The following is a 23,627-nucleotide window of genomic DNA, read 5'->3' on the forward strand; positions in this document are numbered from 1 at the left end:
TACTTATTTAAAAATAATTTTTAATAAAAATGGAAGTTTATTTATATGCTTTACCTGGTCCTCCAACAATGTGGCACAGGTTTTATTTTAGAAGCAGGAATACAGATGCTCAACAGGTTGCCTGCATCACTAAACTGTCTTAAAATTGAATTAGAAATAGAATTCATATTTTGTATCCTAGGATGGAAACCAACACGAGGTACTGGATGCCAACATTTTTGGTTCACCAGAAAGATGAGCACACAGCTTATGTGCTAGTTTCCATTTCAAACAAGCAATGCTGTTGCTAATCAGCAAGAACTTATGTGTCACTGAAAGGCTTTTGAAACTTGCTTTGAAGAAAAACTCTTGGAACACGCAAGTCTTCTTTCCTATTCACAGTTTCTCGCTGCACATATTCATTGACCACTTGCTCATATCCCTCAGCCTTGAAAAGCTGAGATAAGAACTCTGAAAGAGAATTAAAAAAAAAAAAAGATAAAATATTATGTTTAAGCTATTTTTAAAACACCAGACAGCACTTATATAAGCATATGTTCTTATGTGTTACAGCATGAAAATCACACAGGCCTTCAGATTTCAAGCTGTTCTATGTGGGCAGACTGCTGAATAAAAATCAATAAAGATCTCCTTTGGAAACATCAACCTAAGCAAAACAGCTTGTAAAACTGGGGTTTAAGCTAGTTACTCAGTTGAATTTCCAAAAATTGCCACCTCTCTTATTTTTATTAAGCCTTGTCATTCTCATTGTGACTGATACCAGTACATTTTCCCTTTGTGTAGCTGACCTTCACTAGCTGAATACATCACTTACCACAAATATTTCAAAGGTAATCCAGCTGTGCAGATGCACCTCTGCTCAGGGAGGAATAGCACTCCATGTTATGTGCAATTGCTCAACAGAAAAACTGACAAAATGGCAAAGAGGATATGGGGGTACCAAGACTCCACTAAGTTGAACATGAAAGTATTTTCCATAAACAAAAAAAATTTACTCAGTTCCTATTTCCCTTAAGGAAGGTAGAAGCACCTCACAAACAGGGTGACCTGTGGAGGAAGGTCTGCTCATGCTATTGACCCGTCATGTTAATTAAAAATCATAATTTTTCCTTTCCTGCACCTCAGTTCACTTAGGCAGCAATTTCACAGTGAATTTAAGCTGTTCTAAACTTCTGTTACTTGACAGAAAACCAAGACGTTCCATTTTTGACTGCTCAGGGGGATTAGCTCGATGAAACAGAGATCAAGTGGGTACAGGAAGCACCACCAGAGATGGTGTGTTGAGGAAGAAGAGACCACCCACTTTGGTAGCACTGCAGGATTCTATCAACCCAAGCCCACCATGGCTGTAAACACTGTGTGTTCCTGTAAAATGGGGACCCACACCAATGAAATATAAATAAACAGCACTCCATTGTGGACCTATTGAAATCCTATTGTAAGAGCACTGCACGTATTTCAAAATACAAAACTACAACCATGCATTCCTACACAAATTTAATATTATTTCAAGCAGAAGAATGAATTTTTTTTCCCATGGAAGAAGTTTGGTGTTGCCATCTGCCATATTATAAACAAGTATAATTCAAACCACCCCACGCAGCAAAAACTTGGTGTACCAATGCAGTGCTAAAGAAATGAAAAATAGCAAAGGTTGCAACCTCTGTGGAAACGATGGGAGTCATGTCTCCAGTAACAAAGGAATTCTCAAGTATTAAGCAATGTTTATATGAAAATCTGTGAAATGAATGAGATCATAATGACTAAAAATGGGAGTAGGGGTGATCTGTGAGACAGTCACAGACGAGCCCAAGGAAAAACAGTTGCTGACATGAGCAATAAAAAATAAATTCTCTCTTTTCGCCTTCCTTCCTCTTCCTCATCCCTACCTCAATTCTTCTTGCAAGGGAAACATGCATACTAGCAAGGAACTTCTCATTCAGAAACTATTCTAAAACACAATAAAAATGAGATTTAAAATTCCACAGATAGGTCAGTCTCTTATTTGTTCCCTTTAGCATCCATTCTCCTTGTAAGAGCTAACTGTTTAAACAGAACTAAAAATCACTCAATAAATAACAGATCTTGAAATGCTTCAATGAAGTTATAGCACTGCATTATCTTAGATTTCATCATTGTCCTATGAAGAATAGGGGGAGCTCAGACAAGAATAATGGTTTTTATGTATCAGAAGCAATTAGTCAATATGTTATGGCATAAAATATGAATAAAATTTACTGGGCTCCAAATCGGTCTCTTCAGCAGCTGTATCTTGCTTTAGACTAAGAACAAAGAACCCCACAGAAATAAATTCACAGCTCTTGTTACACAATGCTCTACAAGTGATGGGGGGAGTAGTGAGTTTAGCATGAGGAATTAGGAGTTAGAAGCTATATCCAAGCTATAAACCCAATTCATTTTGAGAGTCTAAGCAAACTCCTTCATGTCTCTGAGCTTCAAATTCTTCACCAGTAAACTGCAATAACTACCCTTCCTCTTAAACTATTATGACCACTGAACAAAAACTGAATACTGTATCACATGAAGATGGTTTTTTGCACTGTTTTCACTAAAAAACAAACCCTAGAAGACAGTGACCACAGCTAGTCAGTGCTATCCCAGCAGGATTTGTGCACAAGCTTCTCAGTGCTGCAGTCACAGTTCTGCTTTTATGAGTCAATAGACCTCATCCTGCTCACCTGCACAAAGAATGATGCCAAAAGAATTGCTTACTTGCTTCATGAAGATGATTAATTCTCTTACTGAACACAGGTCTTTTCCCCTTAGGTAACAAATCTGAATGAAATTCAGCTAATTCAGAAACTCCTGCTCTTGGAGAATTATAGCCCATACAACAAGCTTATAAACAAAAAAGTGCTCCACGAAGTTCTGCCAGTCTAAATAACTGCTTCTTCCCAAAAAGGATGGTAAATGAAATAAACCACAATTTAACAGGTTCTCCACAGAAAATAGAACATGTTGGCAGTTTGCTAGAGAAAGTCTGAACAGAAGATGCACAGAAAAGAAAGCACTCTACAACATGTCTTACCTTCAGTAAAAAAATACGACCTTGTCCCATCTTGTCTGACATAAAAGTTTTCCCCAAGTTTGCTGCCTGATTTAAACCTGAGCATTGCATGATCATACAGGCCATAATCTCGGAACAGGACACACTTGCCTGGTTTTAATACCTGTCACATAATACACGCATGCTTTAGTAAGCTAAACAAATTTAGTCATATATAGGTATATTTATTTGTGTACATGTACAGACATAGGTAACCAAGTCAAGGTAGACTAACATAATCAATACAGCAGTGAGATAGATATCTGTATCTACAGATAGATATAGATAGATACACTTCATTCCCTGTGCAACAAAAAGGTTGGCAAAAACTGGATTGACTCTTAAAAATATTTCCCCATGAATAAAAGATTATAACTAGTTTTAGAATACCTATTTGGGTGCTGATCAGCTAAATTAGCAACACTCTTCAAACACAAAAAAGAAGGAAATACATAGTTTAATAAAAATTCCTATCAGGGCAATTTTTTCTGTTGGCTATTATCCTGTTTAGCACCTGATTTTGTTTAATGGTTAACAATAAAATTTGGAATATTGTGACATTTCTTTTTTTCAGGGGAGAAAGAATATGCAATATGTTGCAAAATAAATAAGAAACCATTTTAGCAAAGTGCACAATGGATTTTTAAAATTGCTTTTTGGTAAAGAAAGCAAGCTATAGTTTAAAATTTATAAATACATAGTCATTGCCCATGCTGATTTTAGATATCTAAATATTTATATGAGCTAAGAACCAATCCGGATTTTGGAAAACAACTGGAGATATACAAAAAACCCCTAATATTCCTTCCTCAAGCTGCTGATAGTAAGCCAAATAATATCAGAAAATACAAGACCCTTAATACACACGTATGCAAAAGTAAAAAAATATGTTGATTGTTTTCCTCTGCAGTCAATATATGACATCTTGGGAAAATTCAGATCAATCACAGATCAGGTTGTTTAAACCACCCTTTGGATTGGCCTGTCCTAGTCTGTCAGCTAACAAAGACACCTTAGGGGGGTGAGTCTCTCTAGATTAATTTTGACTTCTGAACACTCCACTTTTAAATCACCACAGGCCAAATGTGTTTCATAATAACAGCAACATCCTAACTGCAGGTCACTGGATCTCTGGAAGTTAATTTTGGCTCACTATCATTTACACCTTATGATCACAGACAGCTCTGCAATATATAAACTTTATTCACAGCATACAACCCAAGTCACAGCTTTAAAATCACATGGTCAGAGAGTGGCCTGGGATAGAATGTGCCTGAAAGATCACCTGATTCCAACTCCCCTGCCATGAGCAGGGAAAACCACCAGATCATGTTGTTCAAAGCCCCATCTATCCTGGCCTTGAACACTTCCAGGAGGAGGACATGCACAACTTCTCTGGGCAAGCTGTACCAGCACCTCCCTAAAGAATTTCTTCCTACCTACCTTTCTTTCTAATCTAAACCCACTGTCAGTTTGAATCCATTCCCCCTTCCTTGTCACAACATGCTCTTTCTTGTAGCAATCTCTCTCCATCTTTCCTGTAGGCCCTTTTCAAGTACATTAAGGCCATATTTTATATTTTATATATTTTTATATCTTTTTGTTACACTGACGGCATGAATTAGGCCTCAATCCAAACAATCTCACAATACCAGGAGATAAAAAAAGGAAATTGTAAAATATATTTTAGTCCTGCATACTTGGTGAACTAACAAAATACAGCCATGGAATATAATATGAAAACCCACCATTGCAAGAGAGTCATTTTCTCAGAAAAAAAATATACTTTTGAGCTAAAAAGAAGAAAAGTGCTTTAAAGGCTGTAAAATCAGCTGGTTTTACCTTGTAAATGTTCCTCAGGACAAGATGCATTTTGTCAGGATGAATGGCAGAAAGCACAAATATCAGAGTGACAACATCCATGGAATCTGCTGGTATATTGTCTAGAAGATCATCTTTGGTAAGATCACACTGGAACACTTTACACTTTTCAGTACTATATAGGGCATTTTTCTAGAGAAATTAAAAGAGCAAGCTTTCACTGAAAATTAGAATTTGTTGCTACAATAAAGTAAAAATCTTGTGAAATTAATCAGTAGAGAGACACAAAACACAGTGGTAAGATAATATTAACCTCCAACAGGTGGCTACTGCTATCAGAAATTCTTTGCTGCTAATTACAACAGTGAAACTATAACTAGTTTGTTATATTGAAAGAAATTACATATTACAGGATGATGAAAGTAAAGCTCTTGAGCTACAGGTAGAGTAGTGCAAACAGTCAGGGTTCCTGTCACATAATCTGCAGCTGGGCTGCTCTAGCCCACAGTTTTGCTGTGGGGAAAAAACTTCAGTCTTGGCAAAAAATAAATTCAGCAAGAGCAGTGGAGGCAGATGACATTAAGTCGCCCAAAACCCAGGGTACAGGCTCAGCCCAACCTCATCTTGGGGTGCAGCCACAGCATCCCAGGGAGCTGCTGCTGTCCTCTTCTGTTTGCCACAGGTATTCCTTCTCATCTCCTGCATGATAAATGCTGTCTGTGCCTTGTGCTTTTTGATGACAATGCTTTCAGTTAACAGACATATAGAAATTTGCCTGTGATTACAAACTTCATAAAGACTTTTAATGCCCAAAGCCCCCACCAGCCATGCTGCAAGGCTCCACTTTGGACTTCAGTACCCACCACTAAGTGTAAACATAACTGCTCCTAATCAGGTTACAAATCCCTTTAACAATAATATTACCAGCCTTGTTTTTAAGGTTCTCCTTGGGACTCCCTCTATTAAGGGCAAGCTTCCATGACAAACAAAATTTTGCTTTTATTGCACAGTCAGCAGAGACACAGTAGTGCACCCAAAAAACACTGTCTTCATAAATCATTCAAGTAATATACCATACTGATCTAATTTGACACTGAAAAGCCAAGTCTTGAGCAATGACTTGGCTTCTTACATAGGATCTCCACTGAAATGCATCACTCTCAATTTTTTTGGCAAAGCATATTCTACCCTTCCTACAAAAAGGAAGCCAAGAGAAGTCTGTTGTTACAGTCATTTGTAATTTTAGAAGCTTCTAAAAAACACTCTAAAAGAAGTTCCAAATATCACACCAACCTTCACATACTCAACAGCTCTAGGAGAGAAATCACAGGCATATGCAAAAATATTCTTATCTTCTTCTAAGAGTGGAAACAAGCAGTTCCCAACCCCACAGCCTGCTTCCAGAATGGTCAGTTTTTGATCTGCAAACTGGGGAGAAAGCAATACAAGACAAAACATTATTCTTGTTTTCTCATCATAGGAGCAGAGTGTCTGTTCAACCAGCATTTTAAAAGCTATAATCGATTTTATTATGATTCTTCAAAAAAAACCAAAGAAGACAGCCACTGCATAATCTGACACTAAAACCCAGACATCCTAAATTTCTGCAAAACTAGAAATAATTTTAGAACATATTAATATTTCTTCAGTCATCTACCCCTTAAGTAATCAACAGACTTGTGCTATTTCTGCCTTGTCTTTCATTCAGCTGTAAGGAACAACAGATGCATCTGGCTATTCCCCCTAACTGTGTTCAGCAGTCAGCCTGCAATTCTGGGTGCTTTTCTTTAAAGCAGTGTACTGAAGTGCACCAGCTTGCACACAGAGAGACAAGCTGTCTACTTTAGGACTTGAAAACCAAATATTCCAGACTGCATTCTCAGCATCCAGGACACTATGAACAGCATCCCCATCCAGTAAGGGCCAATTGTAAACTGAAACTAAACTGGTCCATGTGATTCTGAGACATTATCTTTGAAATTAAAAGCAAACACACAGGGCACTGCAAACTTTACAAGTGTCAGCTCTTACCTAAATGGCTTTGTTCTAAGTATTATTCACTCCCCTGGAAACAACTGACTGGAAACAATCAATCCCATCTCTTACAGCAGAATTGTACAGATCTCACCTCACGACACGCCTTTAACTCTTCAAACTCTCTGGTTGTCCAATGTCTGTCTTTGAAGAAGTTGGTGCTGTTTCTTTTGTAAAACAGATCCCAGTTCTTCTGTGCCTCTTTCTCCAGTTTTAGTTGTTTGAACTCAGACACCAAAACCTGATCTTTTGCCAGTTTTTCCGCTTCTTCTGGGCTAAGGACTCGAGCACTATGGCCTTTTTTTTGGAAAGCACCATCTTCAGTAGATGTTGGTACTATATTTAAGCAATTTACTGACGCCTTTTCTTGGAACATGCTAGATTCTTTCACACAAACATAAACACCAAAGACCCAAGGAAGATTTTTTTTCTTTAGTGTATGGTTCCATCACTTAACTTAGGTAAAATAAGTGAGGATCTAGAAGTAGAATTAAAAATGAGAAATAATTACAGTATGCAGTTACTACAACTTTATTGATCTGTCCCACCCGATGGACTTATATGTCACCAGATTCCTCTCAATTTCAGAAAAACCTTCATCTAAACTAAGAACTGTATACAACATCACACTGATGTCAAATTTAAAGAAGACACTTCAGAGTATCCTGGTCTTCCTTCTGCATTCTAGAAACCCAACAAGAAAAAGATGGTGCAGCTGTAACTCTATTTTCACTAAAAGAGATTGAGAGGGAATGCAAGGGCTTTGTTTCTCATTAATCTCACTTAGAACACTTTAGAAAAAAAAAAGATAACTTAAGAACAGATGACATTAAAGAGTCACATTCAAATAATGAAACAAAGTGTATTCATATTAGCATTTCTCCTTCCTGCTCTCAGCTCTGTGAGAAAACACATTTTTAACATGTCACCTAAGGAAGGGAACAAAACCAGTACGGTGGCCAAAATGCCCAGAGCTGGCTGTGCCAGCATCCATCCCACTGCCTCCTCCTGAGGATTCACACTGGTTTTAAGAATCACAGGTGGTTTTATTTTCAGAAGTTCACAAAAAGAGCTTCACACAGGCTGGGAAGGGAGTCAAACATTTTCTCCGATGTTAAACTGGTTCTGACATCTGCCTTGTCATAAACATGCAGATCCTGGATAAGGGAACATGGGAATTAAATCCTGCATGACCCAGTAACTTCCAGGGAAGCCCAGGTGGCAAACACACACCACTCGTGTACATCAGTGCCCAGAGCCAGGCACTGGTGTCAATTTACCAAAAAAAAAAGAGAAAACCACAACAATACACACCCTAAAACAAGCAAACAAACTAAACTACTACTTCACTTATGTATTTTATCTTATGATAAAATACATATTTTATCTTATGAAAAAATACATCCTATGACATATATCATGGATTGTACGCACATGTTATATATATAATGCTGTCACGATATATACACGTCATGACACAAACATAAAATACGGAAGCCTGCAAATGAAGGAAGGAACTGTCAGAATTTCGTCCAGCGTCATAGACACACCCCCTTTTCCTCCAAAAACAGCACAAGAGGTTATGAAGAAGAGGCTCTTTCGAAAGGACGTCTCTTCAAGAAGAGCATATCCTCAAAACAAAAACTTAATCAACAACATTTCTGCCGTATTTCTAGACGCGCCGATATCCCAGGCAGGCTCCATTATTTCATCACAGAAGGAGCGCACAGGCAAACAAACAAACGCGAGCCAGTCCCTTCAGTGACGCCTCTGCTGCGGCGGGACGGCAGCGCGATGATAAACTCAGTCGCAACAGCCCATGCTTAGGCTAAAGAGCCTTTTTAAGGTGTTTAATCCAGAGCTAAGCCCACAAACATGTAACACCTCCGTGCGATCCTCCGGTCCCCCCACGCGGAACCGGCTTCCCTCCCGCAGCTCCTGCCCCAGCGTAGCCGGGGCTCGGATACCCCGGCGGGGAAGGAAAGGAAAGCCCCTCCTGCCCTGCCCTGCCCTGCCGAGGGCGGGGAGCGCCGGGCTCCCACCTCCCCGGGGACCCTCCCCGGGGCAGCAGCCCCAGCCCGGCCCCGGGCCCCCGCCTCGCCCCGCCGTACCCGCCGCCAGCCCCGGAGAGGGTTCCCGGAAGGGAAAGCCAAGAATTTCCGGGAGGACGCCGGGCGGCAGCGCACGGAGGAGAGAGAAGGGACCGGCCGGGCCGGGAGCGGGGCCATGAACGGCTCGGCGAACTCGTTGCTGGACAAGGAGGAGCACCCGCTGCAGCTGGGCGAGAGCTTCGAGCGGCGCCCCAAGGCCTCCTTCCACACCATCCGCTGTGAGCGCCTCCCCCGCGGCCGCCTCTTCCTCCCCGCTCGCGTCCCGTCCCCCGGCTGCGCTGCTCCCTCTGCCGCGCCCACCCCGCTGCTCCCCTCGCCTCCTTCGCTCCGCCATCGCGGGGCTCCCTCCCCGCTTCGTCCCCGCTTTCTTACCCGCTCCCCTCCTGCCCCCTCATCGCCCGTCTCCCCCCTTCCCTCCCATCCCCTTCAGCGCCCTGCTCCCCCCCGTTCCCTGCTGCCCCTCCGCAGCCGTCTCCCCCTTTCCCGCTCCCTCGGCGCCCGTCTTTCCTCTCCACCAGTGTTTCCCCCACAGAGGGGTCCCGCCGGGGAGGAAGGGGAAGGTGGATGCTGGCGGGGAGGGGGTTTGAGCGAGGCAGGCCAGGGCGAAGGAAGAGCTTTAGAAAGTTTGCCATTAATCGCTTGGAAGCATGAAGAGTTCCCCCCGTAAGGGGGTGGCTTTGCCGTCTCGTTTTGCTCTCTTTGTGGCGATTAACTGCAGGACAGGTCCCACCGCAGGCCCGGCCTGGAGAGGCAGCCGGAGCATCCAGAGTTGGGTTTCTAACTGGGTGTTTTCCTGATGAAGCAATGTGTATCCCAGAAGAGCTCTCCCTGGCTGCCCCGACTCCAGCCAGCTGTAATAAATCAGTATGCCAGGAAAGCAAGCAGAAGGGATTCAGACACTGACAGTAATGCCTAATAAATGCAAGATAAATGCGGAGGTAGATTGTTTTGAAGAGGAACTCATTGTATTACCGTACTTGAATTCTGTGGGGCAGGAAATCTGAGCAAAACGAGTCCAGTTTTTATTACTAAAATGACTGGTAAACCATCAAGAGTAAACGTAAAGAATACTAAACTTATAATTTAGTAGTTTTCTATGAAAGTGGGGAATTGATACAAAAAACAGTAGGATATTTTGGTTTATGATGCACAGATATAGGCCTAGTCTCATTGCTCGTATTCATACACCACAAATAGTAGTTTTAGTGATACTGGACACCCACGTACCTGATCCTCTGTGAATTAAACCCAAACTATATCCAGGTGGAAATATACTGGATTTCTAGAATGGGAAGTGCTTCAATAACCCATTTCCTAAGGGATTGCCAAGCCAAAGGTCTTCAGACTAAACTGGAAGAATGCTGTTTTATTTCTGAAGATCTTTCTGAATGCTCTGTTTTCCATCTGTGACTTTTAAATGAGATTTCTTCATTGTTTTGCTATATTTTTCCCCTAACCGTTGTTCTGGAATGATTTATCTGGGATCCAAACATTATATTATTGCCATAGTCCTCTTCACACAAACTACAATGAGAGGATTTTGTAGGCTACATTTGTTTCAACCTTCTTAAGATACTTCATTCCTTTACTGAGAAACTGGATTATCCTTGAAAAATACATCTTGAAAACATTTGATTTTTGGGAAAAGAGCTGTGGGTATATTTGGAGGGAAATATGTGCTTTCGATCTACACAAGGATTAGCCAGGCACATGCTAGCAAAATGAAAACAATTAGTTGAGTGTTTGTTTAAAGTATCTCTATATTGCTGTGCCTAAGAAAGAAGTCTGGTAGCGATATTCCTTTTAAGTTGGTGGCTGTGCTGTTGGAACTCTTGATCCCGTTTTGGCAAAGACACTCTCTCTTGTACAGCTGGTTTATTTTATTTAGCAAGCTTGCACATAAAGTAGGTGGGAAACAATAGCTAGAAACAGATTGCTCAGATGAAATTGAAGGCTGTGATTTGATCTGGCAGTTAAGTCATGAGGATTAAGTCAAGTGTGTGTGATTCTGCTTGTTGTGCTGTCAAAGTAAAACTCAATTAAGCATTAATATCCTCTTAATGAGAATTTATTACAAGCCAAGATTTGGAGTTTTTCTCCTGCAAATGTGTTTTTCATAGTGGAATTATATTTTAAATTTGTTCTGAGGTATTAGTTTCATAACTAATGCAGTAATTAAAAGCCTTGATCCTGAATATAATTGCACCTCTTCAGATGCAGGGATGCTAGAGTTGAATGCAGGCTTCTTATAGAAACAAACACAAGGCAAACTAGCCTATAGCTGTGTGATTTTGTTTAAATTTGTCTAAATCCTCTCTCAAGATATTAGAGGTTCTGATAGGCTTTTTTTTCTGCTTTTTTTATGGCTCACCAGCACAACAGAATAATGAGGGGAAAATACTTTTGACTTAAAATGTTCTCAGTTCAAATGAATACATTAAACAGAAGTGCCTTGGTTGGGAGACAAAGCATTGTACCTAAATTGTACCTACAGAGCATAAATACCTAAAACATGTAAGTTTAAGGCCAGTACAGTGCCTTCCCTTACTGATGCTTTCTGTCCACAGTGGCTTTGGACCAGCATGAAGTTGCTGAAGTAAGATCAGCACCTCTCTCTTTCCTTAGAAGTGAGAGCTGAGATCTCCTCCACCCATGAGGAGCTTTTAGCACTATTGTGGAGGCGAGATTGCTGTTAAAGAAATTACTGAAATATCAGTAAGACTAAATAAGTGGGTGTCATTAAATTGCTGTTTGTCACAGAGGAGTTCTCTGGTTTGCAATTGGCAAGAGCTAAGCAGAGCCCAGGGTTTTGGAAGTTGTTACTCTCTTGAATTTGATTGGTACAGTTTTACACTTGCCTGTAAAACCAAGTGCCACTCAAAGCCTAGGGTTTGGAGAAGTCTGCTTTTGGTGTTCAGACACAAGATCTAGAACCTTATTTCCATTTTAAAAAGGAAGCTCAGAATATGGTACCACCACATGACTGAGTTGCTACGTGTAGACGCAAGGTACTGGTGTGTTATTCCACCCTGCTGTAAACACTAGTGTGTGTTTTACCATTCCCTATAATCACAGTAAATGTATGGTAGCTCTTTGCAGGGCACATTGATGCTGCTGGAGACTCTTAACAAATGTAATCACAATTGTTTCCCTCTTTAGATGATTTTAAGCCAGCATCGATTGATACGTCTTGTGAGGGGGATCTCCAAGTGGGTAAAGGAGATGATGTTACCATCACTTTGCCACATATTCCAGTAAGTCTCTTATATATGTGCCCCTGTTTTCTCTCCAACAAATTTGCAGTGTTGTTACAGTCTAATGTAAATGCTATTTTCACTTTCTTTATTAATGCTGGGGGTTCAGTATTTAAGCAGCCGGACTTGTGGTTTGTTACCTTAGGAAAGGACTGTACAGTTGGATCTTTGTAAGAGGCTATATTTGTAAGGTTGCCAAATTGTTCTTTACTTCTGATTCCTTCCTTCCTGCTCTTCCTTGAAAGGCAAGGAGACTTTTACTGTTATCTGAAGCTGTACACCTGGTTTCCATCCATTTTTAGTGCTGTGTCTTGCTGAAGAAAGGCAATGTAACTCAGGCTTCAGCCAAGGTTGGATGTTCAGAACCCACAGGCAAGACCTGTAAGCATGCTCCTGCCCTTACTCAATCATGTATGGATAGGGCCTTTAGCTTTATCAATGGAAGCAAGGGGACAATCCTGGTAAGTGGCCATGAAGTAGTTTCCCATTGACTTACTTCCCTAATGATGCCATAAAGATCTACTGTGTGAGGATGATGGTCAAAGAGCAATAAAACAAGTGATCAATCTGTTTATAGGTGCAGCTGGTTTGTAATTGAAGATTCAGAGGTTTCCTTACCAAAACAAAAGAAAGTGTTCGTGTGCTGGAACTGGATTTGTTTATTAGCTGAAGTTAATGCTATGTGTCAAGCCAATAAACCAGAATTCAGACATCAATGGGTCTGGTAGCTGCAGGGGGGCACCAGTCAGTTTGGAAGCCTGTGTCAGATCCTTTAGGTATTGTTCTTCCCAGCACGCCCCTGGTTTTAATTGGTAGGTGAGGGTACTGTTATAATTCTCACTGAATGAAGCTGTAGCCTGCTTCACCCTGCTCCTGTTCATTATATGGCTTTGGTCACCTTCAGTGCTGCAGGAGGTCACATACTCCTTTGTGAGTTTTTGTCTATAGAAATGATGAGCATGGTAGTGCTATTGGAGAGCAGGTAACAGCACAACTAACAGCAGCATTCATCTTGGATTAGTTGGAAGCAGAGTTGCTCATTCATTTTTTGTGTTGAGCAGCATCATTTGTAATGTTCCTTTCCAAATCTCTGTACTGAGGAGCTTAATTTGATTATCTTCCCCTCAGTATGAGCAGCCTTGAGTTTATGGTATGCTACAAAGGCTGAGGCAGCCAAGCCACTCTGTGTGTGTTGTTCCAAGGCAGTGCTGCCTTTGTTCTGGACAGAGAGCTGGAAAACACTTGGCATACCGGAAAAGAATGAGAGGTTTTAAGATTGTTTCATCCTGACAAGTTTCACTGAATTTCTTGGATGCTGCTTTGCTTCCCAGTTGTCCAACAATTGGATAGGATTCAAATTCTGAATTGAGGTGGTTTTTTTTTTTTTAACTGCCTGATGCCTGAGAATATCTCTGATAATTTGTTTGGTGGAAATATTTTGGTGTCTCTTGCAGCTTGGATAAATTGAAGTTCTATTTCTACATGTGGATTTGGTGACTTTAATACTTCAAAAACAATCTGGATTGGAGAAGGGAAAATTTCTGATTGTTAGAGTACTACAGAAAAAGATCATAGACTATCATGAGTTGGAAGGGTCCCCACAAGGATCATCAAAATCCAGCTCCTTACCCTGCACAGAACAATTCCAAGAATTACTTCATGTGCCTGAGAGCATTGTCCAAGTGCTTCTTGAACTCTGTCAGGCAAAAAACCCTCACAGGTGAAAACAATTCAGTCCTGTAATCAGCAAAATCTGTAAGGCACTGTTACTTAGGCACTAACATAAACCCATAACATTTAATTTTAAGTAGAAGAGTGGGACTTAATTTGCCTAAGCAGTTACACTTCTGCTTATTGTTTAGCCAAAATCAGTCTTTGCTGCTTTAGGAGGCTTCTGGGCAGCAGAATGATAGCCAACAAACTTTGATCAATTTTCATTACATTTGTGCATTATACGTTTCCTGGCTTAGTTGTCAACAGCAAGCAGGATTTGACTTTAAGCTTTCTTTTTACTCTCTTAAATGTTGCTTTCCTCTCTCAAATGTAGGAATGATAAAAATGTAACATGTCTTTGAAGACTAGACTTTCTCAAGACATCCTTTCTGAATCTCTCTTACTGTGCCTTTGTTAGGAACTCAGATTTTTCACACTTACTGTTCAGAACCTATTTTGAATTCAAATATATTCTATCTGTGAACAACATGGAGAATAGGAATTGCTTTCAGAGTAGCTAAAATGTGATTGTTCATTTTTGCTACTCGGAATAATATATAGGAGAGTGCAGGGTTTTTTCATTTGCTCCCTGATTTCGGTTGCTTTCCTACAGTATGTGCAAAGGTGCATATGAATAAAATTTATTTTTTAAAACAAATTCTTTTATACAGTATCTACACATTACAGAGAAGCCTGAGAATATTTCATTGCTGAGAACATAACCCCTTGAGTAACAGCTTTTTGACATGGCCAGGTGTGTATCCATTCCATTACATGCAGATAGACCATGGATTCAGTTGGCTGTAATGTCAAAACCAGGTGTATGGGCCAGGCTGTGCAAGGATGCAGTACAGCTGAGCATAATCTCAGCATTACCAGTTAGCTGATGTGCACTACCACATGAGTTTGTTGTCTTTTTTGCTTCTCAATCTAAGCCTTTAGACTTTTAAGGCCCTGTGTAGCATTGTGTGGACTTGGGGACTTTCTGGGAGGCATCACAATACCCCATTTGCCTTTGAGAAGACATTTCAGTATAATTGCATGGGCATATGCATGCTAATATGACTTTGAAGAAGGCAGCTGCTCTTAACATAGTTTGTAAGTGACAGTTGCTTGTAATCCACTGTGAAAATACTGCCATATATATTTATGTAAAATATATGGTGCAGTTTAAATTATTTTTCAATTGACCACGTATTTCCTTGGGCAACAGTTCTGCTGCATGAATAATTAGAACTTTATTTCTTACCCAAACCCATGATTTCCAGGGCAGAAACATCAAGAAGATTTCTGATACTTGTCAGGGACAGCTATGCAAATTTAGTTATGCTGCCATTTTGGGAATGAGAACTGTAGATAAAGGCAGCCATGGCGAAGATGTTTTGTCACAACAGAGACACTTAAAATGATGAAAGGCATAATATTGCTATGAGGAAATGTCTGATCTACTGCACATTTTCTCTGTATTTCTCTCTTCATGAATGAATATTTTCTGTAGGTACTAAACATTAAGTGCTTAGCCTCTTTTTCAGAACAAAACATACATTCTTTTCTCTTAGTATTCATAAATTTTTGGACAGGGTAATATAACCAAACAAATATTTGCTCTTTCTTTGTACCAGGGTTCAACTCCACCAATGACTGTCTTTAAAGGAAATAAAAGGCCGTATCAGAAGGACTGTGTGCTTATTATCAATCATGACACTGGGGAATATGTGCTGGAAAAACTTAGTAGCAGCATTCAAGTCAAGAAAACAAGGTAAAGCTGGGGACGGGGTTAATTGATAGGATTAATTATTGCTGAACTTTCTTATTAAGACTGGATTTTGAAACAGAACTCTCTTATTTTTTAGTGATGTTTAATTACTAAACCTTAGCTTTACATGGCCAATTATCATGCCTAAAAATGCAAATAGGAGTGTGAATCCAAGAGTAAAGAATTTGTAAATTCTCCACAGCTGAAATGACATAATTATAGTTTGCAGAGAAACACCTGTGATGTTTTGAGGCTTTAAATGGTGGCTGAAGGATGGGATGTGTTTCAAGAATCTCTAGTTAGCCAAAAAAAAAATGAAAATATTAGACTGTCAAAAGGATTACTGGACTTTCTAGGTTTGTTCCCTACAGCTTCCTGTGGGAGTCACGATGTTTCAGTAACATAATCTTAGGGAACAAGAAACACTCATTCCCATATTGGATAAGCAATATATTAAGTGGAACACAAGTACAAAGCCTCCAGCTGGTGAAGGTGGGCAGAGCTGTAGAAATAATGGTTATGGTGTTTTACTTAGAAGAATTGATGAAGCCAGAAATCCTTTCTGACCCAATACTCTGCTGCACAAATGCTACAAAATATGCAGCTGGAAAGTTTTAGCAGTCCTACTGCTCTGAAAGTACCTGAAGTATCTGGATCTTTCAGCATCACTGAACCACAGGCTGAGACATAAAGAGAAAGCAGTCATTTGAATGTCTTGTGAAGAAAAACTCATAAATAAGTTTAGAAGTTTTACATTAAAAACCACTTTGTTGCAGTATAGAGCCCTTAGCTGCTAAAACTACTAGAAATGTGGGTTGCAGCTCATTGGTAGTTGGCTGGGTGTTTGCCAGGAACACCTTGAGTTCAAGGTAAATGGACTGTAACACTCCTTTGAGTCAGTGATGTGAAAACTCATCCATGTAGTATTCATCTTGTCCCGTGGATATAGCACATCAGAGATGAGATTGGAATTCTCAATTTCAGTTCTGCTGGACTTTATCTGGGTGAAGCTTAAGTCAGAAGGGAGCAAATAAGTGTAGGAGGGCCTGAGTTCTCTGAGATGTTTGCTTTACACTGAGTTCTGAGACTTGTGTAGGTAAAAATACTTCAAATTTTCTCATTTAGTAAAAGGTTTGGGGGCCCCTGTTTTGATGAACAGTGCTTTGCAAAGTCATTGATTTTCTAGATAGAAATGCCTTTTATTTTCCATGGCTACTCTGTTCTTTAACGACCTGTTGGCACTCTATGAGAACAGGGCTTTTAGTGTTAATACCTTGATGACATTCACTGGGGAGTAAGTGAACTTACTCCACATAAAACCAACTGTAGTTCCAAGAGCATAATTAATCCTGGAAATCTTTGACTTTAACCTTCCACTTGATACAGTGAGTATCTTCCCAACTCCTCACTTCTGCTGTAGATAGGCTGTAAGCTGCATTAATGTGGTATCCAACAGCTGCATGTCACTGGTGAATGAAGAGGGGGTTCTGTGTGAGGCTGAATCTAGAGTTCACTGAGGCACAGAGATATCCCAGTAAATGCTCCATGTACCAGCTCTGCTACCACAGGTGGTTTAGGTGAATCCCCAGGACATTCAACATGGGCTAGTTTAACTATCTCACGTTATGGGATTAGCTTCCAGACACAAAGTGTAACACTGCTGAGCTGGGACCCTCCTAGAACAGAAACTGAGCTCTAATATCCACAAGCTGCTTCTGTGCTGCACTGCACAAAGCCATAACCCCAAAGGCTTTGCTGTTATGCAATAAATATACCACACCCTTTAACCTTATTATGGTGTGCTGTAAAGGAACCTACTTTGGGTTTGTGGTTGTTTTTTTGGGTTTCTTTTTCTGCCAAGGGTATTGACTGTTCTGCAATCTCAATCACATCAGAAGTTCAGTAAAAGGCAGAAATACCTGGTTTGAACTGAACAGATTGGTCTAGTGTTATTCTAGAGACTATTTTCCACTAAGGAAACAGCTTAAACTGTTTTGAAGAGCTAACAGCAAATGGATACAACCCAGGAATTAAATGCCTGTATGCTGTATTTAGCAGTAAGAGTGATTACTCTAGCCAAGTTGACCTCTAAGAGAGTTCAGTTTGAGATTATTTAATTGCAAGTGAGAAAATTGTTTCTTTTGCTGTGACTGTTTTAAGCAGGATTTTGTTGTGAATGGATTTGTAGTTACTTTAAATTACTATGATTGATCATTCTTTTTTAAAAAATACAACTACTAATTGCTAAATTAAAGCCTTCATTGTTGTTCAAGTAGGGAATTTGGCATCAGTGAACCACATCTGGATTTGAAAATACATTTTGTAAGGGTGTTGCAGTGTAGTTGTATATGTTTCTTTGTTATTGAAAGTAAGTGTTGCATACAGAAAGCTGTAATTCAGTCTTCATCCTTGTAAAACAAATTAGAGATCTGTACAAAAGGAAGTCACAGATGATGCATTAGCACAAGGATATTGAAAAAGCTGGACGTAGTTGCACAGTACCACTAAATGTGTCTGATTGTTTCTTCAGAGCAGAGGGCAGCAGTAAGATCCAAGCCCGAATAGAGCAACAGTCTGCCCGAGCATCTCAGCCTCCTTCACAGTTCAGAGCCCCAACCAAGCCAGCAGTTGGACCTAAAACTTCTCCTTTGAAGGATAATCCTTCACCAGAGCCCCAGCTGGATGATATTAAGAGAGGTAAAGAAGGGTTTGTAGTTTCTTTCTCTTTCTTTTTTATAATAAAAACTATGGTGGTGCAATTTCTAAAAACATTCAGGGATTAAAACATGGTATTTGACAGCTGTGTTGACTTCTTTATATCTTGTTTCTTTATTCATCTTAGTAAAGTGATTATTTATTCTCTTCTACTAGAATAGATATTTATATTGCCATCTTCTCTGGCATGAGAAAACTTCCTCTTTCTGGATAATTTTCCCTCTTCCAAACTATTTCTCTGTTTGGGAAAGAAGAAGAAAAATTATTGTGAATTCAGAAACCTGTAGCTCAGTGCTGGACCAATTGCACAGGTGTCTTAGGCCACCACAGCAGCAATAACAAAGTGTAGTGGTCCAAGGTCTCCTTACGCAGTCAAGTCACTTGGAGAAAGTTACCCTGCACTCAGTAAGGTTGGTGGGATGGAAGGGCTAGGCAGCTGTGTTCCCAGTACAAGACAAGCTTGCACCATGCCAGGCAGTGCTAGTAGGGGAAGAATGAGAGAGTGAACAAACCTGCAGCTTACCCGCTCCCACAACCTCTCCTTTGCAGCTTTGACACACATGCCATATGGCTGCTAAACTTCTATTTTAAAAGTACCTTAAAGGAATTGACTCAACTCACTCTTCTGCTTAGGCAGAGCTTTGTCTTAGTGTTCTGCTGCAGGAAGGATGCTTTCTTTGCCCATGCCCTTCTTTTGCTACTGATGTGATACCTGGTTTTGCTGTGGATAATACAGTCATAATAAGGAAGACTTTAAATTTTTGTTTGGTTCTTCTCTGGCACCAACACCAGACACAATTATTTTATTTTAAGCTTGTTCTTTCTGTCTGCTTTTTTGTTTTCTGGGTTTCTTTCTCTTTTTTCTCTGTCCCATATAGCTATTTTTGTCTGTAGACTTAGCCTATGTTAATTGCCTAGATGAAGTTAATTACTCAGCAGGGTATTTTTTCAGTTCATGGTAATCACTAGGTGACATTTTTGCTGCTAAGCTGTGTATTTGCATAGGTGCTGACTGGTCTCACTTTTCTGCAGCAGTAGTGTTTTCAATACTTGGATGCTGGTCAGCAGCCAGAATCAACATCTGAGAGATTGTGTTAGCTACATTGTTTTTTTTATTTTCTGTATAATAGGTAAGGAAAAAGATAATAGGTGATATATCAATTTTTTATAATCAAATCAGTTGTGGATTTTAAATGTCTTATCCTGTAGGGTATAATAAGTTACTTAACCTTTGGGGCACTCTTTTGTATATGTACAGCAATTTGTAAAGGTTGTATTACAGTAAATAATTACATTTGTCTGGAGTGATGCCTATTCTAAAAGATCATTTTCTAGTGGTCTGAAGTATAAGTCACATTGTTCAGAGCTATCCTAATATTTTTTTGCCACCTGATAATCTTTTATATGAAAGTACCTCCAAATAAATAACCTGTGGGGTTTTGTTTCCAAAATCAAGAGTTAGAGCACCTGAGTTGTACTAAAAATAGGACTTTAATTTGGTGCTCTATCGGGGGAGTTGTACAAAGCCCCAGAAGAGCCAAAAGCCTGGGCAGAGGTGTTTTTGCTTATAGTCTATAACTTTTTCCAGCACTGATGATCTAGAGTGTCAGCATTGCTAAACCATTTATATCATAAGAACCTACTTTAAAAAGGTAGAATTAAAATGGCACCATTCCACAATGAAATATAGACAATGACCTGCAAAAGCTGTAAGGTAGTCTGCAATCCTGTTGTGTTCCCCTTAATGTGTGTTTTTATGAACACAGACTCGTAGGTTCTGAAGGGCATGTGTTCTTTCCATTCAAGTAGTAGGTTTAGTTTTGGTTGAAGTACTTCCTCTGTATATAAGAAAGATAAACAGAAAGCTGAAATTCTGTGGGTTTTGTTTAATGAACACAGCACAGAACTTAAAATTCCCAAAGGAGCTTCTTGCAAGGATCTCTGGCACTTTGACACCCTCTTGCTTCCAGTATGCCCTACTTAAGGGTGTGGTGAGACACACAGCTCTCATGATGTTTCACAGAAGTTTTAAGGTAACCTCAGTGCAGGTTTCTGCTTTCTCTGGTACCCTCAGCTGTGCATTTCCACCCCTCCCTTACAGATGAGCTGGAAATGGACTTTCAGGTAGGTCAGTTCTGTCCCAGGACACAGCTGTCCAAACAGCAGCGTCTGAGGACAGAGTCAGAGCATCTGGGAATTGAACCACTCCCTGCCTTCATGGACAGAGGCTTTTGGGAGGCTGTGTCGAGGGTTTTGCACAAGTGGAGTCCTTTCCTCTTCAAGCTTCTATATTGTCCTCATGCCTGACGGGAGCATAGGAGAGGGGTAGGAGTTTGTTCTTTTGAGCACTCAGCAACATCTGATAAGGTCTCATTAAGCTGTGAACATTTGCACACACATACCGCAATACAGCCATTTATTTGCACAAAATAATTGACATTTATCAGACCAATTTGACCACAGCAGAAATGTTTTTAACAGCATTGACATATTGACAATTACAGCATGCAATATATTGATATATGTCAATAATATTGAAAAGTTGCAGCATGCAATAATATTGACATGATTACAACATTTGAGAAAAAAAACCCACAGAAACATATTTCAGGTTTGAAGACTTAGTGCTTAAAAATCTGAGCAGATTTTATTTACCTGGAATGTAGCTGTGGTATATGAAGATTATGCCACAGCACTGTTTCTCTCTCAAGAACACCTCAGTCAAATTTTCTGCACATCAGTATAAAATACTGCCTCTTCTAGCTGCCATCTCCACATGCTCAGGGTGCCAGTATCAAGTTGATTTCTCCACCTTCCATTCTATTATTACCAGTAAGTGTTCTGCTAAAGGCGTTCAAACTTAACTCTCCCTAAAGCTAAATGACATTTTTTTCTGGCGGTCCTTGTTATTCTTGTAGTCTAAGGTGAAGGCTTTAGTTAAAAAATCTGCACAACCTATTGGAATTGAGAGAAGTAGGAACAGTTAAAACACTCTTATGATATTTGACACTGAATATATACAGAAGACAGCCCTATTGAGAAAGGCTGTTCTGTTTGGATAATGATTTCTGACCTTGAATTTATTTTTTTAAACTCTAAAACCTGCATTACCTGCCAGTGTAAAACGGTCATTTTGTCTTCTTGAAAGAAATCTTACAGCTGTAACATGAAATGTAGAGAAGTTAAGGTTCCCAAAGCAGCGTCAGCCTTTTCAGACGATGTAGACTCAATTAAGGCAAGTGCTCAAAACTGTACTGTATGGAAAGCTTTTTTAAAAGTAACTGCTGCACATCCTGACTCCTGTCATCTTTCCACTGAAAAGGCGCACCGACGTGAGGTGTTTGATCTTACAGCACAGAAAGATCTAGGAAAGGTCAAATTATTTCGTTGTTCAGCTTAGAATATATGTGCACATACACACACAACTATTTTAGTTGGAAGCACCATGAGGAAATGTTTAACCCATGTCTTCAGCACCTATAGCTGTACTAAGCACAGCAGTCAAATAGGAAAATGCAAATCAAACCATCATAAAGCAGCTGTGTTTTTCCTATAAAGCTTTGATGTCATCATTGCCTTAGTCACTGGCAGTGTAAGACAAGAGTGTTTTGAACAGAATTCCTTAGCGGTCCTGCTGAATTTCTCTTGACAGACTTCTAGTGGTGCTGCAGCCACCAGAACATTAGTGAAAACAATTGCTTTTCTCTCATCTTCTCAGACAAGATGTTTAAAATTCTGGGCTCAAGGAATGAGAGACTACAGACATCTGAGGGGAAGCTGTCAGCCTGTGAGGCAAAAGTTGATTAGAAGATGGGCTCTGACCAAGTTTCTACCCATGACCAGTGTCACTGATAACAGCCTTAACTTCCCAGTCCTTGAAGCTTGTGATACTGGTTCTGTTTTGCCTTTTCTTGCCTCTGTTCAACATAGTGGGCTTAAACTCTACTTCCAAGGCATTCTCTCATTCCTTTCTCATACCCAAGCCTCTTTTATGGGCTCTTAGTTTTCTGCTTCACCAGCAGAAACCTCCCATTCTTCATTCTCACGCTAATTTCCAATTCTATTTAAAATTGGCCAGGCTAATCTTCCTTTCTGGTTGGTCTGACAGCATCACTTCTTCAGTGATCTCCTCACCTACTGTATCGAGTCCACACTTCTTGCTTAGGTTGGTTTTTTTTTCCTAGTTCTCTGCAGTGTGATTTTGTTTTAGCTTTTCTCTCTCACCACCAATGCCTAAGGTCACCTCGCTTTCTTCCCTCTATTTTACATACGGGCTCCATGTTCTCAGTCCCTGTGCCAAAATTCTTCCATTCCAGCCACAGAGTCCAGCCTTGTAGTGATACATGTGTAATTCTCAGGCACTTGTCCGGTGTTAGACTTGTCTGTTGTATCTTTTTGCACTATGGATTTTGATAGGTGATTGTGCCTGCTGCAACCCAGGATATTCTAACAATGTATTATAGTCACTGTAATATGCAACTAACAACTCCATCACTAGAAGAATGTAGAAATTTTACATCATTAAGCTGGGGAGAAAAAGTTTAAACCTGGGCATTTAAAAGAGAAAGTATCCTTATTCCTGGTTACCTTTCCTGTAGCTTTCCCCTATTAATTTCCTAGCCTTAAATACAAGGAACAATTATTATATGAAAGCCTCAATATGAGTAGGCTGAGAACAGTGATTCACAGGTGCTCATTTGTTTGTGTATGAGACTGCAGGCCTGAAATGTATTTTTAAAGCCTGCAAGACTGTGTTGAGAGGCAATAAAAGAGAAAGATGTTACAGTACAAAGTGGTATCTGCTGTTGGCCAGTTGAATCAATATATGATTCTGTTGAATCATATTTTCTTTCTCTTCCAGTGGTCTCTTATGCTAAATCTTCAGGCTGAAAGAGTAGGTTTTACCTGGCATACTGTAAACTTCAGAGAGCACAGATGGTATAGGCAGGGATCTAGGTTTAGGAAATAAATTGAAGAAACAGTACTGCTATCTTTAAAAACCCAGCTGGAGTATAACCATAGCACTTGAAATTGAGCTCTAAACCTTGAAAGTGAAAAATAGTGATTTTAAATCTGGCAAAAGAAAACACATTTTCTCAAACTAATACATGCTAAGCTAGAGGAATTCTCTCCAGCAACTGTTGCAGAGGCTGAAA

General features: G+C 39.9%; 2 protein-coding genes across 6 annotated transcripts in view; one reads left to right on the forward strand and one right to left on the reverse strand.

The window, feature by feature from the left end:
- On the reverse strand, positions 1–9,157 carry METTL6 (methyltransferase 6, tRNA N3-cytidine). Of its 5 annotated transcripts, XM_084201662.1 has the most exons (7): positions 9,034–9,059; positions 8,357–8,420; positions 7,017–7,400; positions 6,182–6,316; positions 4,910–5,080; positions 3,050–3,191; positions 1–450 (listed from the first exon to the last, which is right to left on the reverse strand). In XM_084201662.1, the coding sequence occupies exons 3-7, from the start codon at positions 7,296–7,298 to the stop codon at positions 302–304; spliced, it is 879 nt and encodes a 292-aa protein (XP_084057788.1). In that variant the 5' UTR covers positions 7,299–7,400; positions 8,357–8,420; positions 9,034–9,059; the 3' UTR covers positions 1–301. The 5 variants fall into 5 exon arrangements, with proteins under 5 accessions (XP_084057788.1, XP_084057785.1, XP_084057787.1 ...); XM_084201659.1 differs by lacking the exon at positions 8,357–8,420 and having other exon boundaries at positions 9,034–9,157; XM_084201661.1 differs by lacking the exon at positions 9,034–9,059 and having other exon boundaries at positions 8,357–9,021.
- EAF1 (ELL associated factor 1) overlaps positions 9,040–23,627 on the forward strand; it is a 19,796-nt gene continuing 5,208 nt past the window's right edge. The window contains exons 1-4 of the mRNA XM_084201705.1: positions 9,040–9,251; positions 12,193–12,287; positions 15,623–15,759; positions 18,287–18,453. Of these exons, the coding sequence (XP_084057831.1) occupies positions 9,149–9,251; positions 12,193–12,287; positions 15,623–15,759; positions 18,287–18,453 (502 nt within the window). The 5' untranslated portion in view covers positions 9,040–9,148. The remainder of the gene's footprint in view (positions 9,252–12,192; positions 12,288–15,622; positions 15,760–18,286; positions 18,454–23,627) is intronic.

The sequence above is a fragment of the Fringilla coelebs genome (genome assembly GCF_963513975.1).
Source record: "Fringilla coelebs genome assembly, chromosome: 1".
In the NCBI taxonomy this organism is placed as follows: Eukaryota; Metazoa; Chordata; class Aves; order Passeriformes; family Fringillidae; genus Fringilla; species Fringilla coelebs.

What these genes read in the sequence shown, in the direction of transcription:
- METTL6 (XM_084201659.1), bottom strand. Translation starts at nt 7,298, where the DNA reads ATGTTCCAAGAAAAGGCGTCAGTAAATTGCTTAAATATAGTACCAACA. An exon ending in GAGCTGTTGAGTATGTGAAG is followed by an intron (nt 5,081 to 6,181) that starts GTTGGTGTGATA and finishes TAATTTCTCTAG; the next exon opens with AAAAATGCCCTATATAGTAC. An exon ending in GTCGTATTTTTTTACTGAAG is followed by an intron (nt 451 to 3,049) that starts GTAAGACATGTT and finishes ATTCTCTTTCAG; the next exon opens with AGTTCTTATCTCAGCTTTTC.